The sequence below is a fragment of the Primulina eburnea genome, unplaced genomic scaffold (genome assembly GCF_022965805.1).
Source record: "Primulina eburnea isolate SZY01 unplaced genomic scaffold, ASM2296580v1 ctg739_ERROPOS11973397, whole genome shotgun sequence".
Lineage (NCBI taxonomy): Eukaryota > Viridiplantae > Streptophyta > Magnoliopsida > Lamiales > Gesneriaceae > Primulina > Primulina eburnea.
Window position 1 is genome coordinate 3,640,545 of NW_027331510.1, and position 23,072 is coordinate 3,663,616.

The 23,072-nt window shown below is 33.1% G+C and overlaps 4 protein-coding genes across 7 annotated transcripts; 1 reads left to right on the forward strand and 3 right to left on the reverse strand.

The window, feature by feature from the left end:
- The first annotated feature begins 559 nt into the window (after window positions 1–559).
- Window positions 560–8,924, forward strand: LOC140821878 (RNA polymerase II C-terminal domain phosphatase-like 4). 3 transcript variants are annotated; one of them, XM_073182545.1, is made up of 9 exons: window positions 560–885; window positions 2,282–2,457; window positions 2,976–3,064; window positions 3,751–3,866; window positions 4,476–4,656; window positions 5,605–5,894; window positions 7,072–7,260; window positions 7,355–7,393; window positions 8,505–8,924. In XM_073182545.1, exons 2-9 carry the CDS (start codon window positions 2,282–2,284, stop codon window positions 8,814–8,816), a joined length of 1,392 nt encoding a protein of 463 aa, XP_073038646.1. In that variant the 5' UTR covers window positions 560–885; the 3' UTR covers window positions 8,817–8,924. The 3 variants fall into 3 exon arrangements, with proteins under 3 accessions (XP_073038646.1, XP_073038647.1, XP_073038648.1); XM_073182546.1 differs by having other exon boundaries at window positions 2,976–3,040; XM_073182547.1 differs by lacking the exon at window positions 8,505–8,924 and adding an exon at window positions 8,400–8,490.
- A 528-nt stretch (window positions 8,925–9,452) lies between these two features.
- On the reverse strand, window positions 9,453–11,245 carry LOC140821727 (protein trichome birefringence-like 38). The gene is made up of 5 exons (XM_073182284.1): window positions 10,996–11,245; window positions 10,489–10,654; window positions 10,203–10,378; window positions 9,964–10,122; window positions 9,453–9,840 (listed from the first exon to the last, which is right to left on the reverse strand). Exons 1-5 carry the CDS (start codon window positions 11,151–11,153, stop codon window positions 9,540–9,542), a joined length of 960 nt encoding a protein of 319 aa, XP_073038385.1. The 5' UTR covers window positions 11,154–11,245; the 3' UTR covers window positions 9,453–9,539.
- A 2,686-nt stretch (window positions 11,246–13,931) lies between these two features.
- On the reverse strand, window positions 13,932–15,684 carry LOC140821725 (protein trichome birefringence-like 43). 2 transcript variants are annotated; one of them, XM_073182282.1, is made up of 5 exons: window positions 15,342–15,680; window positions 15,063–15,234; window positions 14,789–14,964; window positions 14,548–14,706; window positions 13,932–14,289 (listed from the first exon to the last, which is right to left on the reverse strand). In XM_073182282.1, exons 1-5 carry the CDS (start codon window positions 15,653–15,655, stop codon window positions 13,989–13,991), a joined length of 1,122 nt encoding a protein of 373 aa, XP_073038383.1. In that variant the 5' UTR covers window positions 15,656–15,680; the 3' UTR covers window positions 13,932–13,988. The 2 variants fall into 2 exon arrangements, with proteins under 2 accessions (XP_073038383.1, XP_073038384.1); XM_073182283.1 differs by lacking the exon at window positions 14,548–14,706 and having other exon boundaries at window positions 15,342–15,684.
- A 3,325-nt stretch (window positions 15,685–19,009) lies between these two features.
- Window positions 19,010–21,739, reverse strand: LOC140821724 (uncharacterized). The gene is made up of 2 exons (XM_073182281.1): window positions 19,269–21,739; window positions 19,010–19,205 (listed from the first exon to the last, which is right to left on the reverse strand). The coding sequence occupies exon 1, from the start codon at window positions 21,575–21,577 to the stop codon at window positions 19,274–19,276; it is 2,304 nt and encodes a 767-aa protein (XP_073038382.1). The 5' UTR covers window positions 21,578–21,739; the 3' UTR covers window positions 19,010–19,205; window positions 19,269–19,273.
- Between the last annotated feature and the right edge of the window lie 1,333 nt (window positions 21,740–23,072).

Here is a 23,072-nt window from a genome sequence, read left to right on the forward strand (position 1 = left end):
AACGTTACGCTTCAAAAGAATGAATTTAATAAAGGTAGAATATACTTTATGGTCGATCGAAGGTATGTCTTACACTCTACTATGAGTAAGGAGTAATTCGTGGCTTCAAAGATGACTCTCTGACCTTTACTATTGTTATAAAGTTGTCGTGAACTGTATATATTGGACCATTTACTCAATATTGTACGAAAAAGTTCCGGAAGTTACGAAGGAAAGTTCGAGCTCATATTGGTCATGGGTTGAGAACGAGAATTGAAATCTAAGTATAAATCAGTCTATTATATTATAAAATCGAATGACATATTTCATAAACCGAAAATAATAATATATAAAAGGCAAATATTTGTGTGAGACGGTCTCACGGGTCATATTTTGTGAGACGGATCTTTATTTGGGTAATCTATGAAAAAATATTACTTTTTATGCTAAGAATATTACTTTTTATGATGAATATGAGTAGGGTTGACCCGTCTCACAGATTGAGATCCGTGAGACGATCTCACATGAGACCTACTCTATATAAAATGTGATACGTGTGCATTTTTTTATTTAGTATATACGAAGCCCGAAGCCACTAGCCGAGGCGATTCCGCATGTCCATCATCAATTCCGCCAATCTGCTCACCCTGCTCTTTAATTGAAAACCCTTGATCAAATCTCCGCCACTTGCTTCATCCATAGCCAACTTACTGCCTTGCAGTACCTTTCCTGCACGCTATTTTGTCTTCATTTTCCCCACTCCACTCCATACTGGCGTCTGCCTCTTTCCTCGTTTTCTTACTGGTTGTTCGTCCACGTCAGCCGCCGCCGCCGCTTGTGTCTGACATTCAACTGGGCTTTCTTTGGTCAGCGAATCCGGGGCTTATTATTAAATATTAAATTTAGGTACTAATTCCTGTATTTGTATTGTTATTTTGGGTCCCATTGTTTTTGTTTTTCTTGTATGTTTTCTTTTAGTTTGCTTGTCCGTGTTTGATTTCCTCTTCACCTTTTCTATTGGTGTTGGAGGTCAGTCTTGAGTCTATGTTTGAGTTTCATAGGTTTGAGATGAGGTCAGTACTTTGAATTCACCTGCAGATTCAGTAGGCTAAAAAATTCTAGCTACTGGAATTCAAATTGAGCTCAAAAGTATTCGAATGCAAATGCATGTAATGTAGCAGTTAACTTTTATTATCCATGCTTAATTAGGTGCCTAGGGTTTCTATTTTTCGCTCCTAATAACCGTGATTTTTTTTTTTTTGAATTTGAGAATGAAGGACACTAGATTTGGCATTTTGAAATGAAATTCTTCAAGCAAGAAGTGATATAATTTAATATAATAATCTTTATGAATCCCTGCAAGCACTTGAGAAATATTTGGCAGGAATGCCCTGCGATAGCTTGAATTTCTAACACAGTTATGTTAGTTGAGCCAAGAATGTTGGTATATTTAGAAAGATGGCATAAAAGACATGCATCGAGTTTGTTGAAAATTGTTCTCTTTTGTCGGGTTTATTTTTTATTTTTTGAATATAGCTTTGATAAAATCGACTAGAAAAAGAGGAACCATAAAGTTTATTCCATACAGATACATGGTATTGTTAGGGATGACAATTTCTTCCAAACCCGACAGAGAATCTGATACCCGACCCGAGGAGGGTATGGAGGAGAGTTTTTACCCGATTAAATAAATAGTTACTCTTGTATGGGAATGGAGTTGGGTCTTAAAGAATTATACTCATACCCGACCTGTATACCCAATTAAAATTAATATATATGTGTGTGTGTGATTTTTTTGGCTATGATGTTAATTTTAATATGCTTTTGTTCAATTATATTAGTTGAATGTAATGAAGAAAATTATTAGTACAAAGTTTATGCTATTTTTGTTGGATGATGATGTTAGGATAAATTGTTTCTAATATTTTGTTATAATGTTTAATTTGCTAATTTTTATTTATTTTTGCATATTGTTCTCAATAATTTAGTAAATATCCACCACTTACTCGAAATAATTCAAATTTGAGAAAACATAATATAGGTGGTAATAGGATTTCTGGGTAGTGTATATATCCAATCCTCCGTCGATGAAATTGAATGGGATGTGGATGAATATAATAAATGAGGATTAGTATATGGAATCCTATCAACCTCCACTCATTGTCATCTCTAGTATTGTTTTTATTAGCTGAACTGAATCAATAGTCTATTCGTATATTTTTTGTCCACAATGATTGCTAGTCAGATTTCCATTCCGTACAAAGCAGAGTTATTTTTGATCCCATGTTTGATGATGTGTCAGATGAGTTTAGCAGCAGATTCTCCCGTGCACTCATCAAGCAGTGATGACCTTGCAGCATTTCTTGATGCGGAGTTGGATGCTATTTCTGATGCATCAGCAGATATTCAAGAAGTTGCCGAAGAAGAGGAGAATATTGATGATGTTGAGGAGGGAGATTTTGAATCGAAATTTGACAGGTATATTTTAGTTGAGAATTTTTGTTTACACGAGATTTTGGTTTTTCGTTGTCTCATGCTTTGATTATAGCATTCTGGTGCTAGGGATGTGACAAATATGAAGTTTGTGTTTTCAAAAGGAACCCGTCAAATCATGTGTGATATTTGTGCGTTGAATATGATGGATCAATGTGGTAGTCAAATGTTGAACTTCTAATAAATTGACTTGTGTTATAGGGGTATCAATTTTTTTCATTTCGTTTGAATTCTCTACCTCCCAATTGCCGCAAACATTGTCTTGAACAATTGATTTTTGGTCAAATGGGGTGGATGCAAGAGGATGCTCCAGTCTGTCTTTGTGTTTTTAGTTCAAACATTTCTAGTTGAAGTAGCATTTTGCAATAGAAGTTTCCAAAGCTTGCTCACGTGCTGAAACCATTTTTGAAATTTATATAAATAACTTTTTCATAGATCTTTCGGGGCTGTGCTCCCACTTGTGATGTTATACGTGATATCCATGCTTATTTTTATTGTTGTAGAGCTAAAAGGCGCAAGGTGGAGTCATATGAAAATGTTGCTGATCTGCCGAGTTCCTCATCTCAAGGTGAACCAGTGCAAATCTCTAGCTGTAAATTTATGGTTAGATGCAATTTTGATGTCTCTTTAATTATTGATTTCATACTGTAAACAAGACACAGCTATTAAATGCAGGTAAAATTTATATTTATTTAAAACAACTAATAATTAAAAAATGAATTTTAATATTATTTTTAATAATAATAAAATAAACTGCATATCAGCCGATAGAAAATAGAAGCATTCTGGGTTAAACTGGCACATCTTTCCTTGAAAGAAGATTGCTTGTGAGAGTTTTTTTGTGATTTATCGTCTTATGTGGTTGCCAATTTCATTTCCCTTTGGTATTATCACTATTGAGGTAGTGACGATATGTATTGGATGGTGTATATGTAATTTGAGGATAATCTATAATAGCTGAACCAGCATAATTTCTATTTTATTTATGGATATGTTACATCACTTTTTATTTTGGTTTACATTAGTCAAATGTAGTGATACTTTGGCATACATTTATTTTCAATCATTATCAACGCTCTTCTATTACATTTTGTGCAACTGCCTCAGGCACGTCCTCACACTTTCTACTTCTCTTGGCTGTATTTTACGCGTCATATTTAGATTCATTTGTTTGTCTGATTCTCCGAGCTTTGTAGAGAGCCTTTCTTTTTCGTTTATAGTTTTTTTTTTTATAACGAATGATCAATTCCTTGGTTCTGCTCGATTCCTGGAATGCAGGGTCATCTCCGAAGACGAATAAGTGCCTTCATCCTGGTGTCTATGCAGGAATGTGCATGAAATGCGGTATAAAAATGGATGACGAATCTGGTGTTGCATTTGGGTACATTCACAAGGTTAATTTTTTGAAAAATATTATTATATCCTGCAATATTTTATCCCTATAAAATATGATATGTAGAAGATGGTGCCACTTTGTGTGTGTGTGTGTGTCGCTCCGAACTCAATTAAAATGTCACCATATTTCAGCTCCCAGTACCCTCTGGGAGTAAAAAGGATAAAAATATCCTTTAATCAAAATCAAATCTTTATGTTTTCGGGACAATTTAATCCTCTATTAAGAAACTTAGCTCAAAGTTCAAGTCAAATAAATCAGCACTACCAAAATTTAAGTAATTACACAGGAATGAAATGTATTTATTCATCACAAAGTTGCTCAGGTTGTGGTAGCGCTAATTTGAATTCCTGCATGGCATTGGATCACTTTTCATAATGCTGTGATACAAAATTGAGAAATGGCAGTTTGAGTGAAAATGAAAGAAATAACTTCGAAAAATGTATTCTGTTAGTTTCATGCCACCATGTGCATACAGCAATTCCAAATGCTGTTTTTTTAATCTTTTCATTCTTGTTTTATTACGTTCGAGATATAGCATAATTGAACCCAATTTTCCTTTCCAAATCACTGTGTTCTAATTTTCTAAGTAATTTCATGTTTCATGCAGAACTTGAGGCTTGCCAATGATGAAATCTCACGTTTACGTGAGAAGGACTTGAAAAAGTTGCTACATCATAAAAAACTTTACTTGGTACTTGATTTAGATCATACATTGCTTAATTCAACTCGGCTTGTCGATGTCACTGTAGAAGAAGGATACTTAGTTGACCAAAGGGATGCTTTGCCAGGTAAAGTTTTTCATCAGCCTATTGTGGTTTTGTTTTGGTAATCTTTTTTTGTAGGTCCAAATTCTTGCATTTATATCTTGAGGCAATGGCTGTTAGTAACGATAGAAATAGTGTAGTAGTGTCATGCTTAAATTGATTACTTTTTGCTCGCAAACAATCATCTTCCACAATCAGTTCAATTTGTAACTTGGTGGAATTGAACATGTGACCCATAGTCTTGGTACTGATTGTAGAAGAAAGGAATAGAAGAATTTTCGAGGACAACGAAGAATTTACATAGAGTTGCTCGGAAAAAATAAAGATCAACATTGCAATGTGGATTGGCAATCATCATAATTTTAAGAACGTCTCGATTTTAGATTTAGTGAGAAATTGGGAATGTGTGTACCATTAAGACAAATTTGATGTTGTGCGTTTCATGACGAGAGTGGACCGCTAGTCCACTGTTGTACTCTTTCTTATTCTATTATTAATAAATTATGTTTCTTATAAAAAAATATTAATTATCTGTCCATGCATTGAATTGCCATGTTAAAATTTGCCAAGTAACTCTCTCTCCAGGTTAAAGATAAAAAGATGGATCATTATACTAGACCACATTCTGTCTAGAACCAATTACTGGTTTTGAGTAGCATGATTTTTTCTCCCAACTTTAAGCCATTCCAATTTGTTAATTAACATTAAACTTATATCGTCTTTGTCATCAATTGAGATGGTTTAGAACAGTCAGTATGGCTATTTTATCCCAACAGTCCCTTGAAACTGGAAATATGTTGGGCATCATGTTCTGTTTCTCACTGCTTTGAACTTTAACCTGAGTTGGGCATTCGCTATCCCTTCAAGGGTTTATTACCGCTCTAGTTTCTTATACCGCTGAAAATCATGTTCTGTTTCTCACTGCTTTGAACTTTAACCTGAGTGTAATTTTCTTTATTTTTAATTTTCAAGATACTTTGAAGAGAGATCTATTTAGACTGGAGTCGATGCAGATGATGACCAAGTTGAGGCCATTTATACACACCTTCCTTAAAAGTGCTAGTGACATGTTTGAGATGTACATATACACCATGGGTGAACGTCCCTATGCCTTGGAAATGGCAAAGTTGCTTGACCCTGGGGATGTTTACTTCAATTCCCGAATAATTGCTCAGGGGGATTGCACACAAAGACATCAAAAGGGTTTAGATATTGTTTTGGGGCAAGAAAGTGCTGTCCTCATTCTTGATGACACTGAAGCGGTAATTGAACGACTTATTTTCTTAAATTTGTGGGAAGTGATTCTTTTATACAATTTTTTTTTATGAGAAACGATATTTTATTAATGATAAAGTGATTACATAAGAGGTTACATAAGTGGACTAGATTCTTTTATACAATTATACCATATTTTTGCTGTGTTTTCATGTTGGTATCTTGTGACTTGTGTTCATTTGGGCAAAATAACCAGACTTTTAAGAATGTTGAATTTTTTTCCCAATGAGTCTGTTCGGAACTTTCTTTTATTGATTATAACAAAAATCTAGCTATAAAAATCACTTCCTCTATTTACAATTGAATATTTAATGCTTCAATATCTAACTGCATAATTAATTAAAAACAAAACAACAAAAATTGCAATTTAGAAGCTGAAACTCAACTTTTGAAGCGTTGGTATTATAACTCCGTCAAAAAGATGACTTTGCACTGTAATAGATGCGACAATCTGGTGTGAAAAGCCAGCAAAAACTAAAGTTAAATTTAAAACCTTAAAATTTCCATGTACATTTCTCTTGTTGACCTAGGTACTCTATAGTTTTACACTTCTTGGATAAAGTAAATGATATTGTTCAAATATTGTAGATTAAGGAGTAATGTGGGTAGTATTCAATTTGTAGCATGTACCAAGTGCTGCATGTTATGTAGCTTGGTCGTGCTCCTTGACTGGACTAGAAGGTACTAAATTTTAACCACTTACAGAGGAATGGGACGATCTCGTTTGGTTTTGTGGATTAAACTGCTGTTTGAGCCAGTTGGATTTTCTTACAATAGAATTTTGCAGAATGAGAAGGTTTCACTTATCAATCTCAACAATTTTCTCCTCGGCCTTAAAGTATATTGAGAAATCTTATGTTACGGTAGTTGAGCTGAAATTCTGATATATAAATTGTGCATAATCTATGTAATTCCACTTCTGTATTTCTAGATTTTCTGCTGAAGAAGCTCTTTGTCGGTATGTGTAGTATGCATGCATTTGTGCTTGTTGGCATATAAAGTTTTTCTTCAAGTACTTGTTTGCAAGCTGATTCTAACAAAAAACATGTCTTTATTTTATTTTATTGCTATATTCGTTGTTGTTTCCCATCAATGCTGTGCTCTGTCAAGAAATTTCGTAATAGGAAGAGTCATATCTATTATTGACCTTATTTTTTTATTTAGGTATGGAAGAAGCACAACGAGAATTTGATATTAATGGAGAGATACCACTTCTTTGCTTCAAGTAGCAAGCACTTTGGCTTCAACTGTAAATCGCTTTCTGAACTTAGAAGTGATGAAAGTGAGAGTGATGGAGCGTTGACAACTGTTCTGAGAGTTCTTCTGCGGATCCACAGTTTGTTCTTTGACCCGGTATTTTCTTGTTTCTCTGATCTCCTTAACCTCCAAAAATTATAATCTTACTTCTTTTCTAGTTCATTGTATTGAGAGGAGTTCTTTCTTTTAGGGGCGTGATGATAATCTGGTGGATCGAGATGTGAGACAGGTAAATGTTAATGGGATGGATGAGATTTACGTTCTATCAGTGTCATGGCTGCTAGTTTCTAACATGCCTGTAGGTACATAATAAATTTATTTTTCTTGGTTATTTTAGGCTTCATGATATCCAAATCCTTTAGGTTCTCTGGCAATTATCTTGTGGGAATTTCTTTGGTTGTGGGCAATATGAGGTGGTGTACATAGAGCTGAGGTGGCAGCCTGTTTGGAGATTTTAGGCGTGTTCCCAAGTAACTCAGATTAAACAAGCTGATTTAATAATATTTATTGGCAAGAACTGATGGTGATTGCTGATTTGAATTTTTCTATATTGTTTTGAGGGTTTTGGGGAATTAGGGGTGTAATCAAATTAAATGAAGACAGAATTTGCCTATTTTATCAAGTTCAACCTCTATCAGTTTGAATTAGTGAAAACTTTAACATAGTTTTGCTTGAACAATTATTTGAAGTTGATTCAAGCCTGTTGAATTGGAACCTTATAGGAGCCTATTGAGCTAAAAAATCTAATCAGGCTACGTGCTGAAGACAATAGGAAGCGAGATTTAAAAAGTACAAGGGGAAAACGAAAGGAGATAAAAAAAATGCAAGGGGAAAAAGCATAAAATTGTTCAAGCTGCAGCATCCAACAAATGGGTGAAAGTATTGAAAACGAGAAAGAAAATTAATTTCCCAACCTTGAAACTAAATTAAGAGCCACAAATTTATCTTGTAGATCTAAACTGTCAAATGAATATCAATATTTAATTTCTTAGACAATAGATTTATTAAGTGGTAAAAAAATTGATATAAACTATCATTAATAGATGTATGTAAAAAGGCCCGTGATCATTTTTGTAGAATGATTTAGGAACAACCTTATCAATAATCTAACTGCTGATTTAGTACTTGCACGATTTGGCTAGTTTAGTTTACCTACATGTTTGTACGACAAATTGTTAGTCATTTGCAGATATATTGTACAGTAAAATTTCTACTTTGATCTGGTATGCACGCAGGTTCTAAAGAGAGTTCGTTTACCTACATGTTTGTACGACAAATTGTTAGTCATTTGCAGATATATTGTACAGTAAAATTTCTACTTTGATCTGGTATGCACGCAGGTTCTAAAGAGAGTTCGTGAGGAGGTCTTGATGGGTTGCAAAGTTGTCTTCAGCCGTGTTTTTCCTACCAATTTTCAGGCTGAGCAACATCATCTATGGAAAATGGCTATGCAACTAGGAGCTACATGTTCAATGGAACTCGACTCATCGGTGACACATGTCGTCTCTCTAGATGCAGGAACTGATAAATCTCGTTGGGCGGTCCAGGAAAAGAAATTTCTGGTCCATCCACGGTGGATTGAAGCTTCCAACTACTTATGGAAAAAGCAACCAGAAGAAAATTTTCCAGTGAGTCTATCAAATAATAAATGATCCAGTTATTACTTATTATCCCTATGACTAACGTCTGGTGACAAATTACTTCATTGATTTTGAACTCAAACCGTGTATACACTTGATTAGTTAGCTATATAGCTTTGCTCGACTGTATCGAGTCATAGTGAGATATGCATATTTGGCTTAAAAGATAGTTGTCTCATGGTATTTGTTTGATGTATACCCTATCAATATCAGCGGTGGCAAGTTAAATTAGGCCTAAGATAACTAATTGCATATTCGTAGGATGTACCAATAACAGTATGAGTAGGTCTTTTGTGAGACGGTCTCACGAATCTTTATCGACGGGTCAACCTTATCGATAATACTCTTAGCATAAAAAGTAATACTTTTTCATGGATGATCCAAATAAGAGATCTGTCTCATGAATACGACCCATGAGATTGTCTCACACAAGTTTTTGCATAATAGTATTGTATATCGACTCTAGTGATTCAATTTTCAATATTAAATAACCTAAGAAAGCATAAAATATTTTGTACTTTGTAATCTCAAGATTTGTAGTACTACTTTCAAGAACCATAAGCACTATAGCAGTGCAATATCAGCCCATCTTGATCAAACATATGATATGAAACCATTGTTTTTCTCTCAGCGTTAACTACATTATTCAATCAACATTAAAACTGCAACAATCGTTAAGCGTTACTTAAAGTATAATTTCAAATATCTATCGCGGTTGAATCTCCTCCGACTAGTTCAACTAGCTAGTTGCGCGTAGAGAAGTTGGTTCCATGAATCGGTTACTCCGGCTAAGCACCAATGGGTGCAATCCATGCCTCTGAAAGCATTGTATGAGCTGACATGCCCATCTTTTCTCAGCTGAGAAAGAGTTGTGATATCAAGCAAATGCACATTTTTTGATGGTAAAATGTTGTTGGCCAAAATTTCTTGCACAACTTTTGCAGCCAATGGTAATCCAGATGGATATGTCGAGCCTTGTATAGGTGTGGTTTCCTGTGAGCAATTCTTGACTCCTGGTTCATTCCATTCTGCCCCACTAAATTATGTACGGTTTATCACTATTTTATCAATATTGAATATAAATCGAGAATTATATAATTTCCTTGTCCAAAAAAATTAATCTGAATTTTCAAGATTAAATATATATATACGTCCTTACTTGTAATGAGATGGAGATACTCCTTGAAAGAAAACTTTATTTTTGAAAGGATTGACATCTGAGTTGACCCATTTCGCCCAAGTCTTTAATCCTTCCTTGAAAGCAACCATTCTATCCATGTCTTTCACTATCTTTCCATCAACTTCGATATAATCCCACCTATATTACATACACAAAATCTTTCTATTCCAACATATTAATTCATAAAATAAATTGTACGTAAACTTTAAAAGTCTTACGGTTGTTTAACGCGTCGGTACCACCAATGCCATGTATTAAAAATTAAGACGTCGATTTCTTTCCATATGTCTCCGTTTTTAAGCGAGTCGAGCTTCAAAACTCGACCTATTGATGGCTCGTCTTCAATATCCACCAAGTAATGCGTAAGGAACAATGTAATCGAAACATCGTAGTCCTGTGATGCATATCATGTATCAGATTTTTCGTACTCCTTGGTTTATGTTTTATAAAAATCTAATGGATTTATAGAAATTAAATAAATTTGTAATTAAATATTTAATATACCTGAAATGTTACGGTAGAATTATTTTTGTGGCTTGTGATATTTGATCCCTTCACTGCATTGTGTAGAAGGCATTTCATTGATTCCCACTGATTAGCACTTATTGAGTCCCCAACAAACATTACTTTTTTCCCCTTCAATCTCTTCAATAAATCCAGACCATCAAATCTGCCAACACAAAGCCAAATTTCTTAAACCACACACACACACACACATATATATATACCAGAAGTCCTTTCGTCTCGTTTCGACTGTGACTTGCCTGAATAAACAGATGAAATCAAGAAAAGCTGAAAGAACTGTAAAATAACAGTATGGAACCAAGAAATGTAAAAACAAGAATTCTATGGTTCGCGAAGACTCTCTGAATAAAAACGAAAAAAAGGATATATATATTGATTGAAACAAGCTGCCTAGCTAGGGCGGTTGGTTCTATGTCTGATGTGACTCAGTTTAATGTATGTATTTCACGTAAAACAAAAACAAGAAAAACACAAGTGTATACAAACCTAGGAATGTCGCAACCATGAGGTTGCCATCTATATTTAAGGTACTTGTGATCAGGTCGATCATACTTCAAGCAATCGAATTCTTTCCGAATAAACCGGCACCCGGACGAGTCGTAAAGAGGGTAAGATTCGTCATAAACCCATTCTCTTCTACACATTGCAACTCTCTCGCTCCATTGTGATTCATCACTGTTTTTGTGCTGCAATATAAATTTTTGAAGGCTGAAATATTATTGACAAACAACAGAGAAGCAACCAACAAGATTTATGTTTCACTAGCCATCTGTTTAGTACAAGTGCGTTACTACAATCCACCACTCTATATATACACTAACATCTACTATGTATATATATACTGTGATATATATAATGTGCGATCTAGCTTCGTTGACTAAACTTAATGCTGGCTGTAATTTACCACGATACATAACATCAAATATTACGATGAATAGCTATTATTTATTAAATTATAATGTCGTGTGTAGAATTGAATGGCAAAAAATATTCTTGTAAAGATATTTTTTTTCCTTAATTTTATGACATGGAGTTAGCTAGGTTTGAGTTTTATTAATACATAGATACGCTAGATAATATTTTAACAATAGATTCGACTCTAATTAATTATTCGGAGACTAAAAAAGAAATTTTTTAAAATGATTTAATTTGACAAAAATATTGTCATTCAATTTGTTTTAATCAATGTAGATCAATAAAATCTAATTATGGTATAAATGAATTTGACTTAATATCATATTATATAATTCATTTTGAATTTGATGAATCTTTTAATAGTGTTTGTGAATAGAAATATAATACATAACAAACATATAATTAATAATATATTCAAATAATTAAAATCTAGGGGATTAAGATTGGACAATAGTTTAACAACAGATGCATGCAGAGTTGACAATTTAGTTAGGCTGTGTTCCACATGCCAAACACCTCATTTCCAATTTTTAGATTTTTTTTTTGTCACGATTCTCGATTTTTGGAGTTACATCGAGTTCGACTAATTCGGAGTGGAGTCGAGTCGAGTTTATCAAGGGAAATTAGCCATCACAACATCTATCGCTCGAGTTCTTCCATTGTTGCTTTACGAAAATTGGAAGTTTGGATTGCATGTCTCTATTGTGAGAACCTAAATTTTTGTACCTGTAATTAATTAAATATAGACATGTATAAGAATTTATTTTCGATTTATAATAAATTTGAAAATATTAATACGTGGTATTTGATATTCCAATGAGTCAATAAATATATGTAATACGAAATCCAGTGCAAGATACACAGTAAATTTGAAATTAAGGCTGGATATTCACCTAATTGGAAGAAAATATTACATACAAGGAAGCTTTTCTCAATAAGGAAGCATATCAACATTTATGAAGGAGTATCTCGAAATTTATGGAAGGAGCATCACCAAATTTTGGAAATAATATCCATCGAATTATGGTAAGATTTTCACCACACTCCTATAAATAGGAGGAACCTCTCATTTAGAATTGACACTGAAATTTTCGAATTTCCTCTTAAATTTTCGAAATTTCCTCTCAAAAATTCTGCACGAGTCATCAAAATTCTTTCCAAGTTCATAATTTTTTTCTCTCGCTCGAGCTCGGAATTCGATCCCACCGTTCAGAATATGCTTTCAAATGTTTTGAACAATATATTCAAATTCAGGCAAATTCAATGGTTAGTTTTTGTTTATAGCATTCTTAAGAAAACTGCTCAGATTCTAGGCGAGAGCAGCATACCTACGGTTTTTCTCGACATGAACAGGTCAAAACGACTTCCAAACTCGATCTTCACCGTTCATAATTTATTTGACTTATTTTGAACGCATTGTCCAAGTTTGAGTCCGATCCAACGGTGCAATAATGCACAAAGAATTTTACAAAGGAGACTGATTTTTTGGCTAGATGTGCTGCTACGTTTTCGAAGTGTCGGTTGCATGATTCTTCTATGGTTTCCAAATTCTTCACGTTTTCTTCTAGTCTAAGGTAAGTGGGCTTGTTTTAAAGTTTTATTTTTCGGTTATGCATTTTTCGTTTTTGAAAATTCGGTCGAAAACGGTATGTGTGGGCACTGTGAGGATTCGACTGGATATGATAGGACCCTTACGCGGTGAGGATGTAACAGCTATATGGCCTCGCTCCCTTAGAGGAATAAAAATTAGGGACTAATATCAGTAAACCATGGAAAGTAGAGGAATCTCAGTGCATAGTTAATGGTATGCATGTAATATGGGTCACATTCTACATGGTATGTATTTCGAAACTTATGCATATTGTTATGTTGTACTCGAACTGCCCCCACTTGCCGAGTGAATATCACTCACCTCTTACAATATTTTCTCAGATAATCCTGAGGAACAGCTCGAAGAAGAAGAGTCAGGCCAGTTTTGGGCTTGTGATTTTCAAGATTATCAGTTTAAATTTAAATTTAATGTAAGTTGTAAAGACTTTCGCATATTTTTATCATTTTAAGAATCTACGTTGTAACGAAAATTCTATGATTGATTAGGAGTAATAAACTGTTTTTTGTTTATACTGTACTACGAGTTTGTTATTTTCAATTGTGTTGTTGTAAAACAACGTCGATGTCGACTAACCTCGAGATATCGACTAATCCCGATCTCGGAGCGTGACATCTATATTTACATGTCTCGACATTTTTTTAATCTCTAATTGGATGCATAAAAAGACATTCATTTAATTTAAAATTAAAGTTTAATTAGGCTATGAGTGGCTTAATATATATTTGGTTGAGGTCAAAATTTGCATTTAGTATTAAATAACACGAGACAACTAGCTAGATCTCAAGATTTCTAATATTTCTATCATGTGAAATAATGGCTATTAATTATCTCTTGAGTGAACTGTACTATTAAACAAAAATTACAAATAGAATTTTTTTATTATAATTGAATTTCAGATTATATCTATTGTATCATGTGAATATCCCTGGACACGGTTCAACTATCTAGCTAGCTAGCTGGCTAGTCGTGCGTACAAGAGGTGGTTCCACGAGTCGAGGACTCCGGCGACGCACCAATGGGTGCAATCCATGCCTTTAAATGCATTGTATGAGCTGACATGCCCATCTTTTCTTAGCTGAGAAAGAGTTGTGATATCAAGTAAATGTGCATTTTTTGATGATGAAATGTTGTTAGCCAGAATTTCTTGCACAACTTTTGCAGCCAATGGTAGTCCAGATGGACACGTTGACCCTTGCATAGGTGTGGTTTCCTTCGAGCAACTCTTTACTCCTGGTTCATGCCAATCTGCCCCACTGAATTATCAAATTTTTCTTTAGTGTTAAATATTAATCAAGAATCACATGCTCATCAAAATATATATAATCTCAGTAATTGAAAGAGATAATCTAGGACACAATACTTTTCGTTAATGTATGCAACGTAAATATTTTAAACCGTACATCAGCTCAAATACTAAGTTTCGATTACCCTTCAAGTAAGAGCATGCATTTATTGTAACTCGCCGAATAATAATGCTTGAACTTTTAAGATTCAATTAATTGTGTCCTTACTTGTAATGGGATGGAGAAATTCCCTGAAAGAAAACTTTGTTTTTAGAAGGATCTACGTCCGAGTTGACCCATTTTGCCCAAGTCTTTAATCCTTCCCTAAATGCAACCATCCTATCCATGTCCTTCAAAATCTTTCCCCCAACTTCAATATAATCCCACCTACATTATGTATACAAAAACCTCTATTTACTCACAATACAAACATTCAAAATTATACATGTGTAATTTTTACGAGCCTTACGGTTGCTTATCGCCGCGCCGGTACCACCAAAGCCATGTATTAAAGACCAAGACTTGGATTTCTTTCCACACATCTCCGTTTTTAAGTGAGTCGAGTTTCAAAACTCGACCTATTGGTTCGTTTTCAATATCTACCAGATAATGCGAATTGAATACGATAATCGAAACATCGTAGTCCTGGAATACACAGATAACATTGATGCTAGGATTCAGTGTCACGCTGTTCATATTCATCGGATGAAATTAAATAAATGAAATGATTCGATATAATATACATGAAATGTGACGGTAGAAGTAGATTTATCTGTGCGGCTTGTGATATTTGATCCTTTCACTGCATTGTGTAGAAGGCATACCATTGATGCCCATTGGTTAGAACTTATCGAGTCCCCAACAAACATTACCTTTTTCCCCTTCAATCTCTCCAAGAAATCCAGCCCATCAAATCTATATATATATATATACGAAAATTAGCTTAAGAGTTAAACCCAAAATCTACATCTTCCCGGCCCGGTTTCTGCAGCAATGAAATAAACAGACACGTACGTACGTACCTTGGAATGTTGCAACCATTGGGTTGCCATCTATATTTCAGGTACTGGTGATCGGGTCGACCGTACTTCAGGCAAGCGAATTCTTTTCGGATAAAGGGGCAGTCGGATGAGTCGTAAAGAGGGTAGGATTCATCATACAACCATTCACCTTCATAAAAATTGCAACTCTTTTTTGGCTCTCTTGTTGATGGTACCTCGCCGTTTCGTCCTGCGATATAGATATTTGAGGGATGGAATATTATTAACAGAAAACAAAGAAGCAACAAAAAAATTATTATTTCACTACCCATCTTTTTTACTTGTATATTTTCCATTATTGTGGTGATCTAAAGAATTCGCAGTATCGCGATCAACCTCTCTACATATATATATATAATTATTCCATGTTCAGCCATATTTACATATTTTATATATATATATATATATATATATATATATATATATATATATATATATATAATATGTAAATATGGCTGAACATGGAATAAAATTAGCAGCTGGAAGTGATCTACAAGAATATTTATATAAGTCAAACTTTGACTTCAATTGTTTTGTTTCGAATTCTACTTTTTTATATAAATATTTTCCTGTACAGGGAATGGTTAGAAGCGGACCAGAGGGGGACACGAGTGATGGCCGCCGAAATTAAATTATGTTTCAATTTTATATTAATAACTAGAAATGATGTACGTAGGTCATTAATAATGAAAAATAAAGATTTAGATCATTTTTAAAGTCGTTTGAATAACATTTTGTTTATAAGTATTTATTAATCTAAATATATCAAAACACAATATATTTTTCAATTCGTGTGATTATAACATAATGATAACTCTATCGAATTAACAAAGATATTTTTCATCCAAATATTATTCCCAATGGAAAACATTAAAAATAAAATTAATAGAATAATGAATATTACTAAAACCAAAATCACAATATTTTTAAAAGAAGTGCATATAGCGATTGTCAAATAAAATTCTCTTAGTTAACTAAATTAGCATAATGATGTTAAAATAAAACCTCTAAACTTGTTATTAAGTTAAATATAAATTTGTTTTTGCTAACATTTAACTTCTTTGCGAATTTTGTTTAGCTTTCTATTTTTTTAATATATATTATACATAGTTAATTTATATCATAATAGATCATTTGAAAATTAATATTGATGATTAATATTTCATGTTATTATACATAGTTAATTTATATCATAATAGATTATTTGAAAACTAATATTGATGATTACTATTTTCATGTTATATAAAATTTTAAAATAACATCAATCAAATAAATATGTGTAGTAAAACATATATACGTAACATTCAGTTTAAAAATATCATATATAAAAAATTTAATTTCTAACAAATCATAATAAATTAGCACTATAATTCATATTTATTATAAGGAATGTCTTAATTAAAAAAATTATAAGAATTATCTCATAAATTTAATACAAAAGTATAAAGTAATTTTCATTCTTTTTAATTTCTCATTAATTTCTTTTTCTATGAATAAAGTTGAAATAACTCAAAATAATCAAATTATACTGCAAATAAAATATTTTAAAAATTTACAAAAGAGCATATAGAATCTGCATTCTCTCAATATCCATTTTAATTGGGAAAAAACCATAAGAAAAATGACATTTTCTCGCATAGTTTTTATAACACTTGTAGAAAAGTATAAGTTTGAGATATATATTGAGACATTAATTAATATCAAAATGTATTAAATTTAAAATATAAAAAAGTATCATACTAATGTATTTGTAATATTTTTCGTCAATTCAACTAAAATAATGAAATAAAATTATTCTCATTTTCCATATCAACTCTTAAATCAGAAAATTAAAAATTCATCAAAATAAATAAATGAAATATTAATTAAGTAATGATGTGTAAAAGTGTAACTAAAAAAATTCACAAATCATATTAATGTGTTTGTAATCGTTCATTCAACTAAAATAATGAAATAAAGTTATTTTTATTTTCAATATCAATATTTAGATAGAAAATTGAAAAGTCACATAAATAAATAAATAAAACATTAATGAAGTAATGGTGAGTGAAACGGTGGATAAGTAAAAAATTAATACAGTAATGGTGAGTGAAAGAATAATTATGTAAATTCACAATTCAAACTCACATATTTATAGATAGTATAGATAATAAAAAAATTTGTTTTGTTTGCAAATATTATAAATATTGTTCTAGATTAAATAAACTTTTACCCCTAAAATATATATATTATTATTATTATTATTATTATTATTATTATTATTATTATTTTGTATATATGTATGTGTGAATTATTTGGTTGTCCACCCATAGACGTGGGAACAATTCGTTAAAAGCATCCGTATTGGTGGGTGTTATAACACCAACCACCTCATCAAAAATCGTAGAGTCCACATGCCACATATACATTACATTAACACATCTATTCTCTCACATTCATTTTAACATTCACACTCATTATTTGTATGTCCCGCTGTCAACTAAATCCATTAAATAACATTAAGTAAGGAAAATTCATCACGTGTGTGGGGTCCGCGTGTAGCGACGGTTGTTAAACATCCGTCGCAAACCATCGCTAATTATCGAATTTTTTTTTTAAACAAAAAACTGACACAAGAGCGTTCATACATATGAACGGGCCCTCTCTCACGTGGGTGGGTGTTATAATGCTCACTCATATTGGAGCACCCCTTTAACACCCAATGCAAGTGCCCTAATTAGGAGGAGGAGACAAGTTGTTGGCTAGTATTACTACGTACGCGTAATTTATATTATGGCGTGAAAGTTATTTTCCGTGATAAATATTTGTTTTAAAACAAAAAATGTACAAAATCACGTGAAACATCAATATTATACTTATTCTTAAAGTCATTATTGTATGGCTTATGCCTTATAAAGGGAACAAAAGTATTCTGTTTAATGCTTTTTTTTATATAAATAATATGTCATTTTTTTAGATTTATTGTATGGCTTATGCCTTATTTGTTTCTAAACAATCAATACCGTGCTCTATTAAAATCTTCTACTCAAACATGTGCAGTATATCAGAACATGTTAATGTGACCATTTTGAGACGCTTATGATTTTCATCTATCGTAAACATATATGTGTTTTTAGTTGATGTATCGTTCAATTGTTGTATATACATGGTCGAACAAATATCATTTTGTTAAAGATTCTCGAATTTATTCTATGTGACAACATAACGTCGTAAATTGAAAAATATTTTTAATTTTTTATTCCATTACTCGTGTCAATTTCATAGACATACATTTTCATATAAATACTATACTCAAATATTCCCATAATTTACGTAGGTTAAAATAGAAAAATAGTTTAAAGAAGCTAACAATTTAGTCATATAAAAAAATTGAAATATATTATATTTAACAAAGATGTAGGCTGTATTGCACATGCGACGCACGGTATTCTCTTCTTGATAATTGGAATTTGAATTAATTATTTTACAACCAAATGGGGTGGGTGGTCGAACAAAAACTCTTCCGCTATGCAAGAAGAAAGCTGATGATTTTTTGTCCAACAGAGATCAACTTATATATATATATATATATATATATATATATATATATATATATATATATATATATATATATATATATATAGACACACACACACACACACACAACACGCTTGAAGGAGACACAGTTAAAGAAGATATTGTTTGGTAAATAACGACAATTCCGAAAACACTAGAATATCATAATCCTATGTTTTAACTTATTGTACTTCGTATTCTCCTGCCTAATAGGAGTGTTGAACGTTGAACCTTCTTTGATAGACTCTTGTTATTGCTTCAGACATTAGTAAAACTGCAACAATCTTCTTGCTATAAGAAAAGAGGAAAATATGCAAACAATGCAGAAATGTGCAGTGGTTTTTCGAGTTTTACCTGTATCAGTTACATGCCTCAACAGGTCTTGAATGATCAAAATCCGAACTATGACTCTGATTGAGTTCGCATTTGGTTATTGGCATGACTTTTTCAAAGGCTTCAACGAGCAGCTCGACTTTCTTATTGCGAGAAGGACTGAGTTTTGTGACTGTTTGTCTGAGTGCATAATCTACCATCCATTCCTCGGCATTTTTCTTTTCATCCAGCTCTTGATGCCTTAGATCAACCTTCTCTGCTTCTGGTTTCGGCTCCAGCGGCAAAAAGTGTGGTTCCCTGGGATTGAATTGTCCCTCTTCGTCACTTTCCTCGCTGGTTCTCTTAGAGCATTTAGCAATTGCTATTGCGATTCTTTCTCGGGTGAACTGATCTTGAAGAAATAGATTGTTTTTCAAGATTCCTCTGCCAACTTTATTTGGGGCTGCAGCTTGATCTGGTTTACTTGGACTTTCTGAACTATCTTCTTTCGTTAGATGAACGATAATGGCTTCAGCTTCAGTAGTGCTCAATGATTCGAGGTTCTCTTCAACTGGGATCCCAATGCCTTCACCTGAAGAAGTTTGAACCGATACATCTACATCTATAATGGTATCACCAATGGCTTTATCACCAGAAGTGACCCTTTCCTGGACAACATCATTCAAGAGGTCAGCTTCTCCGTTCCCCGTCACTGCAATAGAGTCCTCATTTGGAAGGCATTCAAAGTTTAGACAACCAAATGAAGTTTCTTCTTCAATCATAAGGTTTGAAGGCGCCTCTTTGGCACCAACCTGGGCAATCTTTTCTGGGGTCTTGTTGCCTTCAAAAGGCAAGTCCCTATTTTCATAAATTGCTTTTGCCTCTTCCTTTGGGAACTCGATTGCTGCTGAAGTTTTCATGCTGTTTAATCCATCCAGATAGTGAAACGAGACCTCAGATCTACAGTCATCTTTGCTAGACACTGAATCCGAGTTCAAACTATCTTCACTATAGGTGTACTGTGACATATCATTTGCATCAAATAAGCTAACGATGCAGTTGTGTGACTCCTTGATAAACCGATCATGAATTATCTCATATTCATGTTTGAATCCATCCAAATCATTCCCTTTCTCTTCCTTGCACGGCGATTCATAATCGAAATCAAGATAAAGGGCAGAGTAACGCCCCGTCTCCCGGTCCGTATCAGAAGATTCAGAATCTTGTTCACATTGTTGAATACTAGGCATGCTCTCTGTTGCAATATCATTCCAGATGCTCAAGTTTCCCAGTTTTGTTTCCTCCTGGAATAACGGTAAGGAAATTTCTTCAGGTAATTTTGCGTCCAGGTGGTACGTATCTATTGAATCTGTTTCACCCCTGTCCTCATCAAGAGCCCCATGAAAATTGACACTATCTGAAATTGTCTCCTCAACTTCTTCATGATCTTGTGCTATAATTTCATCAATCCCACGAACCATCGGCATAAAATCAGTACTTGATGTATTTTTCTCTCCTGCACTGTAGATTTCAACAAAAAACTCACTTGGCTCCTCGAGAGTCAGAGGACAAACTGTTGGAATACCCAAATCACCATTATTCACGACTTTTTCATCAGATTTTCTATCATCTCCGGCAGACCTCGCTCGCCTTGGAGACAGGCATCCCAACTGCAGGTTCCGTTGATTTTTAAGCATAAGCCTTTTCGCCGACATGAAGCTCTTTAGCGGCGGCAGAGGATCATGAAGATGCCCATTGAGAGAACAGTACATATATGGGCAAACCTTGATCACAGACGTGCCCCCTGACTCGGTTCCCCCAGGATTCAGCACAAGATAATCTGGAAGCTTATAATCTTTCAAAGTCGAACAACATGTTGCTCGAGCAATATCTGAATCCTCAGATAAAACAACCTTGGGACATTTTTTCACCAACGCTCGAGTTTTTATCAAAGCCCTCTTCATTTTCAAACTAGCTGTCCTAACCAATGTTTTTGCTACCTTATCTCTAGAGTCTGCGCTAGGTTTCGATGGGCAGTTCAATTTTTTTCCATGCAGATCACTTGAAACACGACTAGTGGGAGGACTTCTGGTACTAACCTGTGATTGCTCCTTTCTTGCCACGGAGCTGCTGGTGGACTTCATATAATTCGGCAACTTAGTAGAACGATGATTTTCGAACTCCATACGTTTCACTGATCCCGATTTTTTCATTTTCTTCTTCAAGTCCACCCCTTTATTCTTGATATCCTGGTACTGCAAAGAAGATGGTTTAAGGTTTGCCAACCGAGTTTCTGATTGAACCCGATTATCTTGGATACCATGCTTCTCGGGAACATTTCTTTGAACCATCCTCAAAGGGAAAAACTATGAAAGAAGAAGCATGGGATTTAGGAGTTTGTGAAAGAAATTGAGGAGAAAAAGTGATTCTTGCTTTCGGTTTTTTCTCTCCAGAGGAAGATATCGTTGGATATGAAGGGAAGAATACAATGAGATTCCAAGTGCTTTTCTTTTGGTTTTTTGCAAATGGTGCGACGAATTTTTATAGTGTAGGTTTTTTGTGAGACGGTTTCACGAATCTTTATTTGTGAGATGGTCAATTTTATCGATATTCACAATAAAAAATAATACTCTTAATATAAGAAATAACATTTTTTTACGGATAACCCAAATAAAAGATATGTCTCATAAAATACAACTCGTACATCGTCTTACATAAATTTTTGTTATTTTTACAAGTGTGGTGTGTTCGTTAGATCGGGTGGCTGCACTAACCATAGATCTTTGGGGCCCATAATTACGTGTATATATAATAATGAAATATTATATTATCTTTATATATAATTATATTATTATTATTTTTTAATTGCTTTTTTATTGAAAAAGAAAATTGGTTTTTTTTTTTTGTTGAGAGAAAAACAATTTTAGAAGTTAGAAATTGTGAATTTTTTTATATGAAAAAAAGGAAGAAAGTTTGAATTTTAGAAGTTAAAACAATTTTTGAGACCAAAGATGTATTTTCCTTTGTTTAATCGAAATAAAATATTACTTCCTTTCTATTAAAAATAAAACTTAAAATTTTATTTAATGAAATATTTTAAAACTGGTTCTTGTCATATCCAAGTGTCCTTGTGCAATACAAGATGAATGCTTCTTTACTACACCCATTAATATTCGAAGGAAAAATGTGCGCTAAAAAAATAAAATAATGAGTTATTTATTTATTCTACAAAATGTCTTACACAAAACTCATATAATAATAATAATTCACAAGTCAATTTTATGAAATAAATATATCATAAATAATGACAATATTGATTTGTTTCATCCCCGTCAATTTCTTATTCATTAAGGATTGTGAAATCACTGATATTGACCCTTTAGCTGTGGATAAGGGGTCGGGGAGGAGTTTGATGCCAAATTGTAACTCTATTGCTTCGTATCATTATACATACATACATATATATATATATATATATATATATATATATATATATATATATATGTGTGTGTGTGTATGTATATGTTGCACACTTACCGTACTATATGTGAACATCGATAAGATATCATACATCTATTAGATGTGATGAAACATAGAAAAATTGATCATCTAATAGGCGAGTGACATATCATCGATGCTCACGTAAATGTGAATGATAAATGTACTCATATCAAAACTATATACATGAGATTTAGAATATGATCAACATACAAGATAATAATGACGGACACGAAAGAATTTCCCTGGAACAACCGTACAAAATTATCGTAAAATTAAATGAAATTTTACGTTCTTAACACGTGAAATTTTTAAAAATAGTATATAAATTGATTTGTATCTTGGAAT